Source organism: Cheilinus undulatus, linkage group 9 (genome assembly GCF_018320785.1).
Source record: "Cheilinus undulatus linkage group 9, ASM1832078v1, whole genome shotgun sequence".
NCBI classification, from domain to species: Eukaryota; Metazoa; Chordata; class Actinopteri; order Labriformes; family Labridae; genus Cheilinus; species Cheilinus undulatus.
This window is the reverse complement of record NC_054873.1, coordinates 50,918,062-50,937,972: the sequence shown is the minus strand read 5'-3', so window position 1 is coordinate 50,937,972 and position 19,911 is coordinate 50,918,062. Positions and strand designations below refer to the sequence as shown.

General features: G+C 42.2%; 1 protein-coding gene across 1 annotated transcript in view; it reads left to right on the top strand.

The window, feature by feature from the left end:
- The window catches only part of panx2 (pannexin 2), a 29,152-nt gene extending 11,288 nt beyond the window's left edge, over positions 1-17,864 (top strand). Inside the window, exons 2-6 of the mRNA XM_041794738.1 lie at positions 4,055-4,635; positions 10,364-11,478; positions 12,072-12,207; positions 12,523-12,708; positions 16,212-17,864. Coding sequence (XP_041650672.1) covers positions 4,407-4,635; positions 10,364-11,478; positions 12,072-12,207; positions 12,523-12,708; positions 16,212-16,543 — 1,998 coding nt within the window. The 5' untranslated portion in view covers positions 4,055-4,406 and the 3' untranslated portion in view covers positions 16,544-17,864. The remainder of the gene's footprint in view (positions 1-4,054; positions 4,636-10,363; positions 11,479-12,071; positions 12,208-12,522; positions 12,709-16,211) is intronic.
- The last annotated feature ends 2,047 nt before the right edge of the window (positions 17,865-19,911 follow it).

Genomic DNA, 19,911 nt, shown 5'->3' with positions numbered 1-19,911 from the left:
TCAGATCCGATGGTTTTTCCCTCCTCAGCTGTAGTCATATTCATGAATGATCAGGGTTTCTCTCTAAGCTGTCAACCAGCAGCTCAGCTCCGTCTCTCTGGGCCTGTCTGTTGTGGTCAGAGCCAGCGGGATGCTGTGGCGGCCAGCCACAGTGGGATTCCCTCTCTGAAAGCTGGAAACAGAGCCGGACTGAAGGACATCATCTGTTGGACGGGAGCCGAGCTAGCAGCCGACAACAGCAGTGCAGCCGCACAGCAAGAGGCTTCCTTAATACTGCTGCTTTAAATTTGAATGATGCAGTCTGGTTCCTGAAAACACATGTGAGGATGGAGATAAAGTTAGTCTGATGTCACCAGGCTCTGGGATGTCTTTAAATGGTATGGTATCCCAGAAGGGACACCTCGGTCTCCTGCATGACATCAGCGTTTCTATCAGCAGCAGTGAATGTACTCCTCTGATCTGATTTCAAATAACTCTGCTGCTTATGATCCTCCTCACTGTGTGAGTGAGAAAGCACTGATCTGCTCCAAACCAGAGACTCAAGGCTTCTCTGAAAGAATAAAAACAGATAAATGATACAGAAAACTGATGACAACAATAACTAACAACAGGAAAACTAAGAACTAGTAAACCAGCTAGATATTGGCATAGTTACAAGGTAAAAGGCACTCACTATTGCAATCTGTTAAAGGGATGATGTAGACTGATACTTACAGCTGATATAGACTGATATTTACAGCTGATATAGACTGATATTTACTGCTGATATAGACTGATATTTACAGCTGATATAGACTGATATTTACAGCTGATATAGACTGATACTTACAGCTGATATAGACTGATATTTACAGCTGATATAGACTGATATTTACTGCTGATATAGACTGATACTTACAGCTGATATAGACTGATATTTACTGCTGATATAGACTGATATTTACTGCTGATATAGACTGATATTTACAGCTGATATAGACTGATATTTACTGCTGATATAGACTGATATTTACTGCTGATATAGACTGATATTTACTGCTGATATAGACTGATATTTACAGCTGATATAGACTGATATTTACTGCTGATATAGACTGATACAGCTGATATAGACTGATATTTACAGCTGATATAGACTGATATTTATATTTACTGCTGATATAGACTGATATTTACTGCTGATATGAGACTGATATTTACAGCTGATATAGACTGATATTTACTGCTGATATAGACTGATATTTACTGCTGATATGAAGATATTTACTGCTGATATAGACTGATATTTACAGCTGATATAGACTGATATTTACTGCTGATATAGACTGATACAGCTGATATAGACTGATATTTACAGCTGATATAGACTGATATTTACAGCTGATATAGACTGATATTTACAGCTGATATAGACTGATATTTACAGCTGATATAGGCTGATATTTACAGCTGATGTAGACTGATATTTACTGCTGATATAGACTGATATTTATAGCTGATATAGACTGATATTTACAGCTGATGTAGACTGATATTTACTGCTGATATAGACTGATATTTACTGCTGATATAGACTGATACTTACAGCTGATATAGACTGATATTTACAGCTGATATAGACTGATATTTACAGCTGATATAGACTGATATTTACAGCTGATATAGACTGATATTTACAGCTGATATAGGCTGATATTTACAGCTGATGTAGACTGATATTTACTGCTGATATAGACTGATATTTATAGCTGATATAGACTGATATTTACAGCTGATGTAGACTGATATTTACTGCTGATATAGACTGATATTTATAGCTGATATAGACTGATATTTACAGCTGATGTAGACTGATATTTACTGCTGATATAGACTGATATTTATAGCTGATATAGACTGATATTTACAGCTGATGTAGACTGATATTTACTGCTGATATAGACTGATATTTATAGCTGATATAGACTGATATTTACAGCTGATATAGACTGATATTTACAGCTGATGTAGACTGATATTTACTGCTGATATAGACTGATATTTATAGCTGATATAGACTGATATTTACAGCTGATATAGACTGATATTTACAGCTGATATAGGCTGATAGTTACAGCTGATGTAGACTGATATTTACTGCTGATATAGACTGATATTTACAGCTGATATAGGCTGATAGTTACAGCTGATGTAGACTGATATTTACTGCTGATATAGACTGATATTTATAGCTGATATAGACTGATATTTACTGCTGATATAGACTGATATTTACTGCTGATATAGACTGATATTTACAGCTGATGTAGACTGATATTTACAGCTGATATAGACTGATATTTACAGCTGATATAGACTGATATTTACAGCTGATATAGACTGATATTTACAGCTGATATAGACTGATATTTACAGCTGATATAGACTGATATTTACAGCTGATATAGACTGATATTTACAGCTGATATAGACTGATATTTACAGCTGATATAGACTGATATTTACAGCTGATATAGACTGATATTTACTGCTGTTTAACGCAAATATTTTAAGCCATAAAATGCGGCTGTTTGTGCACCTTTTTTATGCACATATATCTTCAGGGTGTCTTTTTTTATTTTAACAGTAGGTAGAGTCTGATCTTTATTGTTAATATTATGCAAATTTTCTGCCAATACTGATTTGCCAATTCTGTGCATGTCTTGTCCTTAGTTCTCTTTGGTTTTGTGTTAGTCTCTCATTAGTGACTATGCTAATTATGTCTACTTTATTGTTAAGTGTTTCCATATCCCTGCAACCTTGCAGCCTTAAAGTCTTTATTTCACTGACAGTGAGTGGAGGACAGGAGTGGTGATAGGACATGGAGGTAAAAATGTCAGATGAAGAGGGTGCAGCTGTGAGAGGGTGATGTATTCTCTCCCTCTCCAAGGACATGAACATAACCTTCATGTTAAACGAGCCAGCAGAGGCACTAATTCTAACCCTGCATACGAACTCTCTAACACAGAGACACGCTCAGACTCAGGCTACACGAGACATCACACTGAGAGAAGAGTGTGTTCACTGTATGCCGCGGTCTATGAACATGGTGTTCCTCAGACCATCAGAGTCCAGACAGGAGAGACAGAGTATTCTTTTTATAGACAATGTGGTCCTCAGAGTTTGTGATGTGGTCCTCAGAGTCTGTGATGTGGTCTTTAGAGTCTGTGATGTGGTCCTCAGAGTCTGTGATGTGGTCTTTAGAGTCTGTGACATGGTCCTCAGAGTCAGTGACGTGGTCCTCTGAGTCAGTGACGTGGTCCTCAGAGTCTGTGATGTGGTCCTCAGAGTCAGTGACGTGGTCCTCAGAGTCAGTGACGTGGTCCTCAGAGTCAGTGACGTGGTTCTCAGAGTCTGTGATGTGGTCCTCAGAGTCAGTGATGTGGTCCTCAGAGTCTGTGATGTGGTCCTCAGAGTCTGTGATGTGGTCCTCAGAGTCAGTGACGTGGTCCTCAGAGTCTGTGACGTGGTCCTCAGAGTCAGTGATGTGGTCCTCAGAGTCTGGGATGTGGCCCTCAGAGTCAACATCTAAAGACCTGCAGGCCTCACGGACTCAGTCAAGGTCAGAGTTCATGACTCAACCATCAGAAAGAGACTGGGCAACAATGGCATCATGGGAGAGTTCCAAGGCCAAAACCATTGCTGACAAAAAGAACACAAAAGCTCTTCTCACATTTGACTAAAAACATCCTGATGATCCCAAAGACTTCTGGGAAAATATTCTGAGGACTGACTGGACTAAAGTTTAACTTTTATTCACGTTTCTCTTTGTTCTTTTGCTGTCAAACTTCAGGTAGCCTCGTTGGACAGGTAGTTGTTTACGGCCTGAGCTCTCTGCTCTGCCCTCTAGAGGTTTCCTTTAGTAACACAAATCACATATATATATTTACAAGACTGCTCCTGATGCAGCCAGATGATTAAGTGAGCACAAGGTAGACGAATATCTCGGCCCTGACTGTCCTGAACAAACATTCATGCATGTCTCGTTTACTGGTTTTCTGTTTTTGTTTTTTAGGAGAGGATGTGTCGGAGCATCTCCTGACTGAGCAGTCATCATCCAGCCATCAGCCTCCTCGGGGATCCCAGGGCCGCCTCCTAACCTCGGCTCATCCCTCGCTGCCTCAGAGAGTGTCTGGACTGGAGCCAGCACTGTAAGGATGGGGGGAATCATGGAGGAGAGCGAGCTGGGAGTCTGAGCATTAAGCTGTTAGAAACAGTAGAAACCTCAGAGACTGAAGAACTCCCAGCATGGCCCGGTTTTTACCCAGAGGCTGAATCTGGCCCGTCGTTTCTGTGTGTTTGAACGCAGCAACAGGGAGTGTCTGCTCTCCCGAGGGAGGTTGTAGCGTTCGCTCTTGGTGTTCCGGATGCAGAACATCCTCGATCAGAACTTAGACATGGCCACAGCTCTGCTCGCTGGCGAGAAGCTGAAGGAGCTGATCCTGCCGGGCTCCTCCCAGGACGAGAAGGGCGGGGCTTTGGCGGGCCTCATGGTGCAGCTCAAACTGGAGCTGCCCTTCGACCGCGTCGTCACCATAGGGACGGTCATCATCCCCATCCTGCTGGTCACGCTTGTCTTCACCAGGAACTTTGCAGGTGAGACCTCTGACATCATTCAACCATCACAGACTCCATGAAACACTCTCAAGCTCTGTCAAAACGTTACATGCGCTGTAATTTAAGGTTACACTCCCAGCCACCGCATTTAGCAAAGCATGCTGCAAGCAGTCCAAGCAGAGCAGATCAACCCAAACTGGAATTAGAAAGTTACGGTCAGTCAAAAACAGTTAAATATCTATAATTTCCACAGAGCACCCTGGTTGGCTGCTTTCAGCACGAGGTAACTTTAGCAGTGGCCTCTGTTGTCTGGTTCACACACAGCCTGGAGCTAAAAAGAAGCCAGTTAGCCTGTTTCAGTGCTGTTTGACACAAGAGCAGAGGCTAAGGGCGCTTTCACACCAGGCCCAGTTGTTTTGAACTGCGCCGTGATCCCCCCCACCCCCCCGTTACAACCCCGTTACAACCCCGTTAAGGAGGAGAGAGAAGAAGAAGCTACCATGGCAACCACAGGGGTCATGACCTGAGCGAAGACTGTTTTTGTTTTAACGTGGTAAAAAGTCCATCCTGCAGCCATGGAGGATTTAAAATCACTTTTTAAGATGCCAGCAGCGTGTCTCTTCATATCTACACATCTACTACAGCTCAGAGGGTTAAATGGGCTCGTGCTGCACAGATACAGCGGTTTTTGAGGTGCTGCCTTTGCTCCTCCTCTCACTGACTCCAACTTGTGTTCACCTGTAAGGTGAGTCACAACAGACCGTTTTTTGGCTGGATTCTGATGAGGAAAAATGTGAACAAACTGCTGCATATGGCAAGCGGTTTTAACATATAAAAGCTAAGTTTGACTATCCAGAATTAACATTGTAGAATTTGATGAAGTCTTTCTGACTCGTCATAACTACATTTTGAATAGTCAGAATTTTAATTCAAGATATCTGTAATTCAATTTTGACTAGGCAGAATGTGAATCAAAGATATCTCAAACATCATCAATGACATCATCAATGACATCATCAATGACGTCATCGATTTTAGATACCCAGAAATACGTCATTTCCCCTCCCCGCCATAATCAAACAAGAAGTGGGTTTATTTCCTTATTTCTGTGAATGGAGGAAGAGAGAAGCAGTCATGGCGTTGGCTCACACGGGTGGGCCTACAATGTGACATGTATGGCGAGCAGATTTCCATAGATTTGATGGTTTGAACAACAACCCGCTCCGCTCCCGCCCAAAGTGGGAGGCCGGCCAAATTTGTCGTAATTACAGATATCTGCAACGTCATTTCGTCTAGTCAAAATTCTTATTCAAGAAATCACTGATTACATTTTGACTAGGCAGAATTACATTTACAGATATCCCCAATTTTAAATATCTGTTATCAAAATTCATTTCAAGATATCTAGAATTCAATTGTAGATATCTAAAATTGAGTTATGACTATCCCTAATTCCATTTTCAGATATCTACAATATAATTTCGCCTAGTCAAAATGACGTTGTAGATATCTGTAATGACAGTTGTGGATAGGCAGAATGTATTTGCGGATATCTGAAATGTTCCTTTTGACTAGGCATAACTGAATTACAGATCTCTACAGTGTTAATCCCGGATAGTCGAACTTAACTTTTAAATGTTAAAACGGCTCGCCATAGCCGCGCTGTTGAAAGTAGTTTAGTTTTTAAGATGACGTCATAAAGCTCGTTCTGCCCCGTATCTGGGCACGGAGGCATTCACATCTGATCTCAACCGAACCAGAGTCCACTTTAATCGCGCCCAACACCACCTCCCCAAGTGGGCCCGGCCCGGTTCGTTAACATTCACACTACCAAAACGAACTGGACTTTGAGCTCAAGAGCAGTCAGATCCAGGACCAGGATCACACCCCTAGTGTGAAAACCACCCTAAGAGACAGAAAAAAAGTGATTGAGCGATCAAAAAGACAACTGTCTGAGGGTAGAGGACCAGCCAGTAGATAAAGTTCGTAGCAGGTTTCCACTCTCATGTGGGACCAGAGAAAGTACCTGAGTTTTTCCAACAGGTGACTTCTCCTGCCTGCTTAAAGCCTCATTGATCCAGCTGTCAGGTAAACCAGGTGTTAGCATTAACTGATACTATAAACATCTTTATTTGCTAAAGGCCAGTCTCTGTCATGAGGGCTGACACTAAGTATTGCTGCTTTAGTTGCCTTTTTTACTTATTAGTCCTCTCAAATCACTTCTGACCAGGTAGAGTCTGTGAAAGACTACAATGCTGGACTGACAGTAAACGTCTTTGCTCCTTTAAGGTGACAAACGTCCCAAAAGTCTGACTTTATGATGGAGGTTAGAGAGGTGGGTGTAGGAGTTAAAGCCGTTACGTTCTGAATGAGCCGTGCAGAGCTGTAGTGTCAGATAGTGATAAGAGGAGAAGAAAGAGATTAGGCACGGCAGGAAAAGGAGCACTGATGAGACGGAGAGTTCCAGAAAGGCTGCAGAGTGTGGGGAGAGCTGAGTAGAGAGAGAGAGAGGAAGGCGTCTGGTTAGAAGGCCGACTGGGAGCGATGGACGGGAAAGACGTTTGTCGACTGCTGAGTCAGACTCTGCAGAGCAGCATGAACCATCTGGGACTGAGTGTTCAACTTTAGCAGCACAGAGCCGGGGGTGTTAACACCAGTCCTGAGGTATTCCCTCGCTGCTGTGCTTTTAAACGACACTGAGGGAACAGCCAAAAGATCTGAGACGGCTCAGAGTAGGGAGAGTCTCCCTCTGAGACTGCAGGCTGTAATATTCATGATCAGTAAAGAATACAGGCTCACGTTAACGGAGGGGACTGTTAGAGAGTCACCGCACCGTTAAAGATGGACTTAGTGCAGCTCTGACCCACTCAGGCATGAACCCTTAGACCAGGGTCATCGTCTACATTTGTACAAGGGCCAGATTTGTCTTGACAGACACTTTAGGGTAACGGTTCCACTGTTTTTCCTTGGAGCCCCCCCCACTCTTTTCAAAGACAAGCTGAGACCATAACGAAAAAAATATGTTGTTTTTTTTTTTGCCAAAAATCAACATCCATTTAATAGTTTCATTTATAAAGCAGAAGGAAACGGCTCTTCACAGGTTTTTCTTACCAAAAGAATAATATTATATTATATTTGCCAATTTGATTATGACAACCTCAGAGTAGACAGAGACTTGCGCCCCCCTGAGATCTTTGGCACCCCCTTGAGGGGTCCTGGACCCCAGGTTGGAAACCAATGCTTTAGAAACCAGACTTTCAAATTCACTGAATGTATGTTACATGCTGTTTTCTCGTATACGTGTTTCTTTTCAAAATGTTAGTAATTATAACTGCATGAACTGTTGGATCACCTATACTGCAGCCAGCCACAAGGGGGCGATTGAAATATTTTGGCAACACATTTCTAAGGCTGCCATGTTGTCCATCACTGGGCTGTTTCCTGTTAGGTCAGGGGTGTCAAACTCAAGGCCCGGGGGCCAAATCCGGCCCATGGTACAGTTGTATCCGGCCCCCAGGATCATAGGGTCCTTCTATTATAACTGGCCCACCAGTACAAGGTCTGCAGATTTCCTCCAGTATAAACGTTTAAACTTTACCTTGATGATTTAAAATTTTCTTGTTAAATTACAAAAATCTGAAAAAGAGTAAAAAGAAAATTGTTATAAAGTCAGGAAAGTGGGAAAAAATTAATGTTGTGATGTCATATTTTCAATTTTGCATCTCACAATTCTGACTTAAACTTATGGTTTTGACTTTTTTCATGTTTGACCTTCAAGATTCACAGTTCAAAATTCTAAGTCCTATTTTTACCTTTTAAACTTGTGATTTTAAACAGTAATGACGACTAAATAGTCCGGCCCTCAGGACTTCTCATCAGAGCGGATCTGTATGAGTTTGACCCTCCTGTATCAGGTGAAAAACATGCAGGAAACAGAGCAGGCTGGTTTCCTCCAGACATAATGTTTAAAATGAAGGCCGAACTGTTCAGTCTGGGTTTCTTCAGACCAGAGAACCTGGTTTCTCACAGTCCCAGAGTCCTGCAGTGATGGTCATCCTTCTACAACAGAGATGTCCAACTTAACCACAGCAGGGGCCTAAACCTGAATCTGGGTCCAACCTGAGGGCCGAACAAGGCCAACATTTAACCATGAACTGTCACCTCATTTTCACCAGCAATGAATTATGGGGGAAAAAAACAGCACTGATGATAAAGGATTTTGAGATTTAAAAAAAGTAAAAAATGGTGAGTTTAAGGCTCAAAGTCTGAGATAAAAATACAAACTTATGAGCTCAAAAGGCATTTAAAATCTATATCGTGTTTTTAAAAGGCAAATATATAAGAAAGAAAGTTTAAATTGGGATTTTTAAGGTGAGATGAAATTTTAAAATTATGAGTTTTAAAGCTCAAAATATGAAATAAATTTTGAAATCCTTGGTTAAAAATGCCAAAGCCTGACATTATCAGACGTCAAAATATAACTTAAAATTTCAAATTGAGGATAGAAAAGGCTAAATTATGAGATAAAGTAAGGAGTTAAAAAGGTCAAAAGGTGAGAAAAAAGCAAAACCATGAGTCAAAAGGTCAAAATATTACCTAAAATTTAAAAATTAAGGATCAAAGTAGGTAAAAAAATATGAAAAAAGTCAAAAATGTGAACTGAAAAGTTCAAAATATGAAATAAAAAGTCAAAACCAGAACTCTTCCTTATAACTGTGAGATGCAAAATCAAGAATAAGAAATGGAAACAGAAATCTATTTTCCCACTTTCCTGACTTTTTATCTCATTATTTTAACTGTTTCTTATTTTAATGACAGAACAAGAACATTTTAGATCACCAGGGTTAGACTTTTACATGTTTAAACTGGAGGAAATCTGCAGATCCGTGGGACCGTTAGAATAAAATTATGATAGGATCTGGTGGGCCAGGTACGGCTGTACCATGGGCCAGATTTGGCCCCCGGACCTTGAGTTTGACACCCCTGTTCTAGAACTTTGTCCCAGCTCCACTAGGGCTGGGTAATTAATCCAAATTTAGATTGACTTGCATTTTGTCCTACTGCAATTTTCAAATTGCAAAAGGTGCAGTATTTCTTTGGAATGAAAAATGTGTTAAAACACCAGTTTGATAAAATGTTTATGCAGCAGAGAAATGTTTGCAAAAATCCTACTTTTCCTGCTGTTTTTCTAAATCAAAATGAGAATGACATGAAAATGATCAATCCTGTTAATACAATTCATACTGTATTTGCAATATTGGTCAAAATTATTGCAATTAAATATTTTTTCTAAACCATTCAGCCCTAGTTTAATCTGTTTAATGTTGCGGTGTTTAAAATAAAGAAGTATTTACTGCTCATGTTCGTTGAAAATACACCAGATTTGGAATTTTAAAATAATCGCACATTAAATCGTGTCAACAGTCCTGTCTCTGCAGCTCCTTTGACCTTTGACCCTTGGTTTCTGCTCTGATATCACTGTCAGCTGTGAGGCCTTCTATAGAGAGGTGTGAGCCTTTATTTTAGTACAGGTGGACTCTGATCAAGGTGTAGAAACTGGAGGAACCTCCAAATGTTCATAGTCATGAGCTCAGGCAGCTGTTATACAGGTCTTGGGAAATCTCTCTGTAACCCTTCTAACCCACCCTAACCTAACCGTGGGTTTCCATCCTGACACAGGTGCCTGCAGAGGCAGGTAGGTGTCTGAGAGCGGCTGTCTGCAGACTGTCTTGGATTTTATTGAATTCTTTCTTTGTCTTTATCTCAGAGGAGTCCATCTACTGCTACACACCCCACAACTTCACCAGAGACCAGGCGCTGTACGCACGGGGCTACTGCTGGACAGAGCTGCGGGACGCCTTACCTGGAGTGGAGCCTCACCTGTGGCCGTCACTGTTCGAACATAAGTTCCTGCCCTACGCCCTGCTGGCCTTCGCCGGGATCATGTACATCCCGGCTCTGGGCTGGGAGTTCCTGGCCTCCACGCGGCTCACTTCAGAGCTCAACTTCCTGCTCCAAGAGATCGATAACTGCTATCATCGAGCCGCCGAGGGCCGAGCCCCAAAGATCGAGAAGCAGATCCAGTCCAAAGGACCGGGCATCACTGAGCGGGAGAGGAGGGAGATCATCGAGAACGCAGAGAAGGAGAAGAGCCCCGAGCAGAACCTGTTTGAGAAATACTTAGAGAGACGAGGCCAGAGTAACTTCCTGGCTAAGCTTTACCTGGCACGCCACCTGGCCATTATCTGCCTCAGCTCCATCCCCATCACCTACCTGAGCACCTACTACGCCCGGCAGAGGCAGAACGAGTTCACGTGTGCTCTGGGTGAGCCTCCGGACATCAGCAGCTACGTGGAGTTAAAGCTGAAGGTGAACTGTAAGCTGCCCGCCGTGCAGCTGCAGCGAATCATGGCAGCTGTGGACATCGCTCTGCTCTGCACCATGAACCTCATCATCCTGGTCAACCTACTGCATCTGTTTGTGGTGAGAAAGTCCAACTTTGTGTTCGACAAACTGCATAAAGTCGGGATAAAAACCCGACGGCGCTGGCAGAAGTCCCAGTTCTGTGACATCAACATCCTGGCCATGTTTTGTAACGAGAACCGAGACCACATCAAGTCGCTCAACCGTCTGGACTTCATCACCAACGAGAGCGACCTCATGTACGACAACGTGGTCAGGCAGCTGCTGGCGGCGCTCGCACAGTCCAACCATGACGCCACACCCACTGTGAGGGATTCTGGGATACAGACGCTTGACCCCAACATGGACCCCACCGACCTCGGGGTGGGAGAGATGGCCGGGGAGCCGCTGGTCATCAAACGACCTCGAAAGAAGATGAAATGGATCCCAACCTCAAATCCTCTCCCTCAGCCGTTCAAGGTAAGAAAGCAGAGTGAGAACACCGGACCTCATTCACCGATATCTACCTGAGATCCTTCTCTCATTTGTTCTTTAGAGGCCTCAGTTTTAGGATAGTAATGATTAAAAATAGCAAACGTTAGTTTAATTAAATACTAATTCTAGTGCTGACTACTGCCAATCCTTGGTTTCATCACAGATTTTTACAGATCTGAGTCCTTAGGCTCAGGTTTGGCACAAATACCAGAGTGACTCTGGTATCAACGACCAACTAAACCCCCAACCAACTGGAGGGTTTCAGTCCTAGTTGGGATCAACCGTTCACTGGTATTCATGCCCGTCTTAACACTCTCCATGACTCCTGTTAATATAACTGAATATTTCCTCACATGGAAAGGCTAAACCCACTAAAAACTCTCCCCTGACTGCGGCACAGCTCTGATTTAACAGCCTGTATGCAGCCATCAGCTCTGAGGACACAGCAGGCGTCCTCATTAGGGACTTCAGTGTTGTGGAGTACTTTTATTCTGCTTTGACGGCTGGTTTTGGCTCTCTGAAGTGCAGTTAAAGTGCTGATATTAATGACTTATTTTTGTGCCTCTGTCTCTGTAAAGGAACCGCTCACTTTGACCCGTCTGGAAAATAACGCCAAGCCTGAAAAACCCAAACCGCTCAGACGGAAGACGGTCGCCGACAGCTTCATCGCACCACTTCTGGACAGCAAAAGCACACAGCATCCTGCAACTAAAGGTAGGCAGTGCCATGAGGAGACAGTCTGTGACGTGAATACAGAGACAAGTGTCTTTAATAGAAGCTTAAGTTGATATTCTCATGGTCATGATGAATCCAGCGACAATGCATTTAGTTTAAAACGCTGCAGCCCCCAGCTGCTGTTAAGAAATGTTATCATCATTACACCTAGAGGAAAAAGAAGCCAACACTCAGAACAATCATTCAAACAGTCCAGGATTTCAGTTAAGAAGATGATGAAGTATTAAATGTATTTGTCTAATATCCATCCTAGTGTTGACCACAGTATGTAAAGATTTTAAATTTCTCCCATAGATATCAGTGGGATGGAGAAAAAGCACACTCGTAACTTCTCCCTGGACGTCCACCCGTACATGCTGACCATCCGTAAACCGAAGGTGGAGACCACGACCACAGAGCCTCTGCCTGCAGAGCACAACCTGGATGCAGTGTACCTGGAGGGCACCCATACTATAGTTCATGTTTCTGGTGCAATCACAGGTGAGCTGACCTCTTCTCACGCTCTGTTCTGACATTATTAGGAAAATGTTTTACAGTCATTTTAGTGCATGAGCACATACATGATACTACAGCCCACTATTCCAGTAAACATTATATTTACAGAGCTTAACAAATGTATTAGACCACCCTAACCCTAACCAAAGTCAGGTTTCTGCCACAGCTGCCCTAAATTAACAGCATTGGTAATTACTTAAATCATTTTTGATGTTTCTGCAATGGTTAATACACCAATATGTAGAAGCTCTTTAACCCAAATGATATTTTTAATGCTAAAATAGAATTATTATTGTTATCCATGAATTTTCAAATGTACTGATTTACAAAAAAAACTGAAAAAATAGTAAAGCACATTATTATCTCTTGATTAATATGTCAAATTATAGTTATTTACTGTCATTCCTGATCAGGAAAATGAGTTTTAGTGGTTGAATGTTATGCTTGATTCATTTCTGACTCTTCCGAGAAGCCCAGTGAGCCGGCTCAGATTTGGGTGAATTCAGTTTGAAATTCCTCATTCCTGTTCAAAATGGTAAAATGTGGAGAGCTGACTGAAAATGAAAGAGTCCGCATTAAAGCACTTCATGATGCTGGATGGTCTCTGAGACAGATATGACAGGTAGTCTAATACATTTGTTAAGCACTGTACATTTCATAGTAAAACTAAATCCTCACACACTAGCCTGCTGTCATCTTTCTGCTAAAACAGATACAGCTTCAAGAAGAAGTATGTGAACCCTTTGGGATTTCTTGGATTTCTGCATAAATTGGTCATCAAATGTGTTCTGATCTTCATCTAAGTCACAACAATAGACAAACACAGTCTGCTTAAACTAATACTGCACAAAAATGATATGTTTTCATGTTTTTATTGATCAAAACATGTAAACATTCACAGTGCAGGGTGGAAAAAGTATGTGAACCCCTAGGCTAATGACTTCTCCAAGAGCTAATTGGAGCCAGGAGTCAGCCAACCTGGAGTCCAATCAATGTGATGAGATTGGATGTGTTGGTTAAAGCTGCCCTGCCCTATAAAAAACACACACCAGTGTTGAGTTTGCTGTTCTCAAGAAGCATTGCCTGATGTGAACCATGCCTGGCACAAAAGAGCTCTCAGAAGACCTACGATCAAGAATTGTTGACTTGCATGAAGCTGGAAAGGGTTCCAAAAGTATCTCTAAAAGCCTTGATGTTCATGTGTCCACGGTAAGACAGACTGTCTACAAATGGAGAAAGTTCAGCACTGTTGCTGCTCTCCCTAGGCGTGGTCGTCCTGTAAAGATGACTGCAAGAGCACAGCGCAGAATGCTCAATGAGGTGAAGAAGAATCCTAGAGTGTCAGCTAAAGACTTACAGAAGTCTCTGGCACATGCTAACATTTGTGTTGACAAATCTACAATAAGTAAAACATTAAACAAGAATGGAGTTCATGGGAGGACACCACGGAGGAAGCCACTGCTGTCCAAAAAACACACTGCTGCACGTTTGAAGTTCGCAAAAGAGCACCTGGATGTTCCACAGCACTACTGGCAAAATATTCTGTCCATAGATGAAACCAAAATTGAGTTGTTTGGAAGGAACACACAACGCTATGTGTGGAGAAAAAAAGGCACAGCACACCAACATCAAAACCTCATCCCAACTGTGAAATATGGTGGAGGGGCCATCATGGTTTGGGGCTGCTTTGTTGCCTCAGGGCCTGGACGGATTGCTGTCATTGATGGAAAAATGAATTCTTAAGTTTATTAATATATTTTACAGGAAAACTTAAGACCATCTGTCCACCAACTGAAGCTCAACAGAGGATGGGTGATGAAACAGGACAACGACCCAAAGCATAGAAGTAAATCAACAACAGAATGGCTTCAACAGAAGAAAATACGCCTTCTGGAGTGGACCAGTCAGAGTCCTGACCTCAACCTGATTGAGATGCTGTGGCATGACTTCAAGAGAGCGATGCACACCAGACATCCCAAGAATATTGCTGAACTGAAACAGTTTAGTAAAGAGGAATGGTCCAAAATTCCTCCTGACCGTTGTGCAGGTCTGATCTGAACTACAGGAAATGTTTGGTTGAGGTTATTGCTGCCAAAGGAGGGTCAACCAGTCATTAGCCTAGGGGTTCACATACTTTTTCATGCAACTGTATGACAATGATAAACTGCTGTATTTACCGTGTTTTAGCACATATATGTCTACACTGGTAGAATATGTTGATGATGAATTTCTTCATGACTGATGGCTAAAAACAAAAAAAAAAATTTCAATAAAGCTCTAACTTTGACTGAGAATATGTCACAGGAAAGATAAACACAGTTTAGATGAATGAATGAATATTTTATTTACGAGTCTGATTGTCTCGTTCTCAACCTTGGGGTCGGAACCCCATTGGGGGTTGCGAGACACTGAGAGGGGGTCTTCAGATGCCTTACAAAAACTAAGAACATTTTCAATTTACACTGTTGCCACTTTACACCAATGCTGACCTGATTTTGACCAATTTTTATCACTTTTCCCACCAATTTTAAAACATTTTTGACACTTAAAACTTATTTTTGTGATTTTATACCCTTTCCACCACTATTTTTTCTGCCTGTTTTGCCACTTCTAAACCAAATCTTACCACTCTCTGACTACATTGGCACTGTTGACATTTTATTGCCTCTATTAACCCCTTTTACCATTTTTTAAGACACATTTAACAATTTTATGTGCCCATTTTTGCCAGTTTCTGACTATTTCTGCCTCAGCTAACCGTTTTTTGCCAGTTTCTATCAATTTTTACTCCATTTCACCAAATTTACAACTATTTTTGCCACTTTAATGCCATTTCAGTAATTTTTTAAAATATTTTTTGCCACTTTTATGTAATTTTTGGCATTTTTAACCAATTTCTGCTACTTGTAAAATCCAATACCTTGCCCACCATTTTTTTGCCTTTTTTTTAAAACCCATTTTAGCTATTTTAAAAAGATTTTAATTCAAAAGGATTTACATTTTTAAGGGGCTACTTTCTACACAGATGAATTTAAATTTGTTTTTTTTAATAAGAATGGTTATTATTCAGGTTAAATATAAAATACCACAGCTTCACTTTTCCATGGACCAGGATTTTGTTGGCCCCCAGTTTGGCTGGGCCCCAGAAAGCTCTCCCATTTTCCCCCCTAATGGGCGGCCTTGTCTCCACATGACTATTCTAAAATGTTTATTCAGCCACCTTCAGGTACAGAGGGGGTCCCCGGTCTCTGGTGCCTTTATTTTGAGGGAATTATTCAGACACATTAGCTAATAAACAGTAATTATTCCAGAACTTTTCCAGCACCAAGCAGCACAGTCCAATATCCCCCTGCATAGCTCAAACACTCCAGGAGGTACGAGTCCACGTTCAGCTTTCTCACAGTAAAAGTAAGGTGAAGGTGAGAACACCTGTCCCGTACCTGCTTTGTCTGAAACTTTATTCTCTCTGATGTTCCTCGTCTCCTCAGAAACCAAAGTCTGCTCTCCAGAATCGACCAACTCCGCCTTTTCTACGATGACCCTGCCCACCACCACCTACGTGAACGGCGTGAGCCCGAACCCTCCCTCCAGTGAGGACGCCCTCAGTCCCAAGTCCTCCCCTCCTCCTCCTCCTCCTCACAGAGAGCCTCTCCTCCAGGCAGAGAATCCAGAGTCCCAGCCTCCGCCGCTGACCAGGGCCCCCACCCACCAGCTGCTCAGCATACACCACACTCTGTTTGAGGAGGACGAGGACGAAGAAAACCGCAGGAACCGGCTGGCCGAGAGACCCGGGGAGCTCATCGCTGCTGGGGAATGTTGAAGGAGGAGGAGGAGAAATGATGACGATTTCTTTCACTCCGACACTTCGCACACGACCACCATGCCAGTCGCCTCGTTCTAACGCCTCTGCTCTTCGACAGAACCTCCGTGACGGCTGGATCAGGCCGACCCATGAGCAGATCTCAGACTGGCAGAGAAGACTCTACTTCCTGTTAAAAACAAAATGACTTCTAGATGAAGAAATTAACAGGAGAGGATCAGACAAACAGAAAATGAATGCATACATGGACTTGAGTATCCTGGTTTTGGGTTTTGGTTTCAGACCAGGATAGGCCGTAGTCCTGGTTTGGAGAAACCTGGTTTTGCTCCTTAGGGATCACTAAAAGAAAGCAAGAAAATCCAGCCTATATTAGCCTCAGCCTGTTTTGCATCAGAGCAGTAAATCTAAATTCAGATTAGATCAGGATATTTCATCCTGCAGTTTTCAGATCACAGGAGGGTCAGCCTGTCTTTGGCCTGAAATGATCAAAATACCCGCTGAATAACAGAGATGTTAGGATGTGAAGTTTCCTCTCTGAAAGCCTCAGGCTGATTTAACTCCTGGTTATTGTGAGTAATAGAATGTCAGCGTAATATTTAATTTTTTTTTAGCTTTATTACTCATCATTTATTTTAAACTCACACAGAGGAAGAAAAGTTTCCTAATCTCTGGAAAGTTTGTGTGTCATAAAAACTGCAGCTCACGTCCCTCAGCTCTCAGACAGAATGCCAATCTTTACTCTATTCATGCTGTGCTGTTACTATTCTTAATGCAGTAAGGCCAGTTTGCATGGAAAAGGACTTTTCCCTAAATGACTACATAACGGCTCAGCGTCTCTGTGCGCTGGTGCATCTGTGCAGCCTTAGGCCAACAACACAACAAGAGGAGCACTGAGGCTGTGCCTTTTGACTGATTTACAAAGTTTAAGTGTACGCACTCTTATGTTTCAGCTGACAACAGTTTCTCAGTGAATTATTCTAACAGCAGCATGTGACACATCTCCTGTATTATCTGGTTTAATATGAGCACAGAGAAGTGTGGTGGGCGTGTTTCTACAAAGTCCACTTGTTTCCTGTTCTGACTACAGCCGTGTTTCCATCAGGGGGTCTGGTTTGATTCAGTTCAGTTTGGTATGGTTTGGTACGCTAAACCCCAAAATAGTTTGCGTTTCCACAGACAGCCGTGCTCTCACTTGGTGGACGGGCTGTAAAAGCATGAATGTGAAGTCTCAGTCAGCGCAAGTCAGCTGGTCCAGCCACAGAGTTATAGAAAGGATGAGTGACAGGAATCAGTAGAGAATAAGCAGTAAACAGCTTTATTTCAGCTGAAAGTGCTTTAAAACATAACTACATCTTAATGATGTTAACAGCTGTCAGTACAGATCCTCAGAGACGGTTTGAGTCATAACGCTACGTTGATATGTGAATATATCTAGTCTAGAACAGTTTATACGACAAAATATGAAGGTTTGGAGCTGTACTGTGAGAATTCGCCTCATTAAAAATAAAGTAAAAGTTCAGCTGGTGTTAAAATCAAACTAGAGTTTTACAAACACGTCCAACAACCACAGAGCGATGTTTTCACAGGTTACCTAAAGTAAGACGTAGATTAATAACTAGTTACTGATGAGAATGAACTGTTCAAAGGCTTCATATTCACTAAACTTCAGCATTAATTTAGTTTCTCATCCATCGCGGATGGATCAGGCTGATGTGAGCCTTCAGGCTCTGCTTCGTGTTCTTAAAATCATCCAGATGAATGTCAGGAAACTTGATTTGTGGTCAGATACCAGTGTCCACAGACTAGGAAACAGTTTGGATCTCTGTTGAGTCCAAATATCCCTGATTAATGCAGACATTAGTCCATTTTTCTCACGTTTTTGCCGGTCCTCACAGAGCAGACTTCCATGTTCGCAGCCCAGACCCCAGCCGTCGTGTCGCACAGTTACGTGACGTCAGTATAACCCCCTATTGTTGTGTGTGTAGCTCCACCTTTTTGGTACGGATAGGTAAGATTAGCACCCCTACAGAAGGGTGCCGAAAAGTGGGACAGTATGGTTGGTTTATTGGGACCCTTTCCAACTTTTGCTCTATGGAAACGCAAAAAAAATGCATGCAGTTCCACACCGAACTGAGCCGGACCGCTTGGTGGAAACCTAAATGTCTGCTGCTTTTTAAAAAATTGCTACAGCATGAACCAATAGCAGAGTCTATCCCTAACCCTGACATTCGCCCTTATGCACACACAGGCAAAGTAACGCATCTCGATAGGGAGCACAAACACGGCTCCATCTCTTACTCTTTGGAACTCGTAGCAAAAGGAACACATTCATCTGGGAAGGGGCGTCATTCCCAACTCCAATATCCGACTTTTGAGATAACTGGAACACAGCTGAAGTCCTTGAATGATAACTTGGTGCAACATTTTAAGATTTTATAGAAAATCTGTACATATTTATGATTTTGTCATGGTTCTAGTTTCTAACCAGTACACCCAGGAAGTCTTCTTAGAAGAGTCCAGGACAACTGGAGCTACAGTGTGGCATGCAAATCAAGACAGACACACAGCCAGTTACAGTAGTAAGATTAGCAATAAAAGTCAAAATAATCACAAATGGGTATTTTTCATAATCATTCACCCCTAGTTTAATCTATCTAACACTGCGTTGGTTATGAGAGATGATCTGAAAAATACGAAAGATGAGAAACTTTAAAAATAAGTACATATTAAATTGCAAATGCAATATTAGGGGGAAAAATCTGAATTTTCCCCAAATCATTCAGCCCCACCCAAGATTTTCCTTTATTAGTCCCACAGGGGGAAATTAAAAACTATGTGCTCAGGCTCAACCATGTTGTAAAAATGCATTGATCAGAAAGCGTGTCACTAGTATTCCTCACTTTTAAAGGATATAAATAACCAGGTTTCTCTGTGCATGTAAACACCACATCCACAGCCTGGTCCGGACCAGGACCGGACTCAGAACCAGGATACTCAGGGCCATGTCAAACCGATTCCAGAGTATTACTGCAGGAAGTGATGTCACGTTCACGTCTCAGGATGACTATGTGTGGCTATAAACACCCTCCAATGAAACCAGCAGTGATTAACGTTCTTCAACAGGGTGCTACAGGTTCTTCTCAAAGGTCTAACGAAGGAGAGAGCGGCGTTGAGAGCTTTCTTTAAAAAAACACACCTTATCGATGCATCTCTGCACAAAGAACTGCATCAATTCTTCAACCAGTATTTTAAACACGACGCTTCGACCCTTTACCCCACTAGCTGAGTAGAAAGGTAGCTCACGCAATACAGTCGGTGAGATCTGCACAATTTATATGCAAAAGATCACAATATGTTTGTGGCAATAA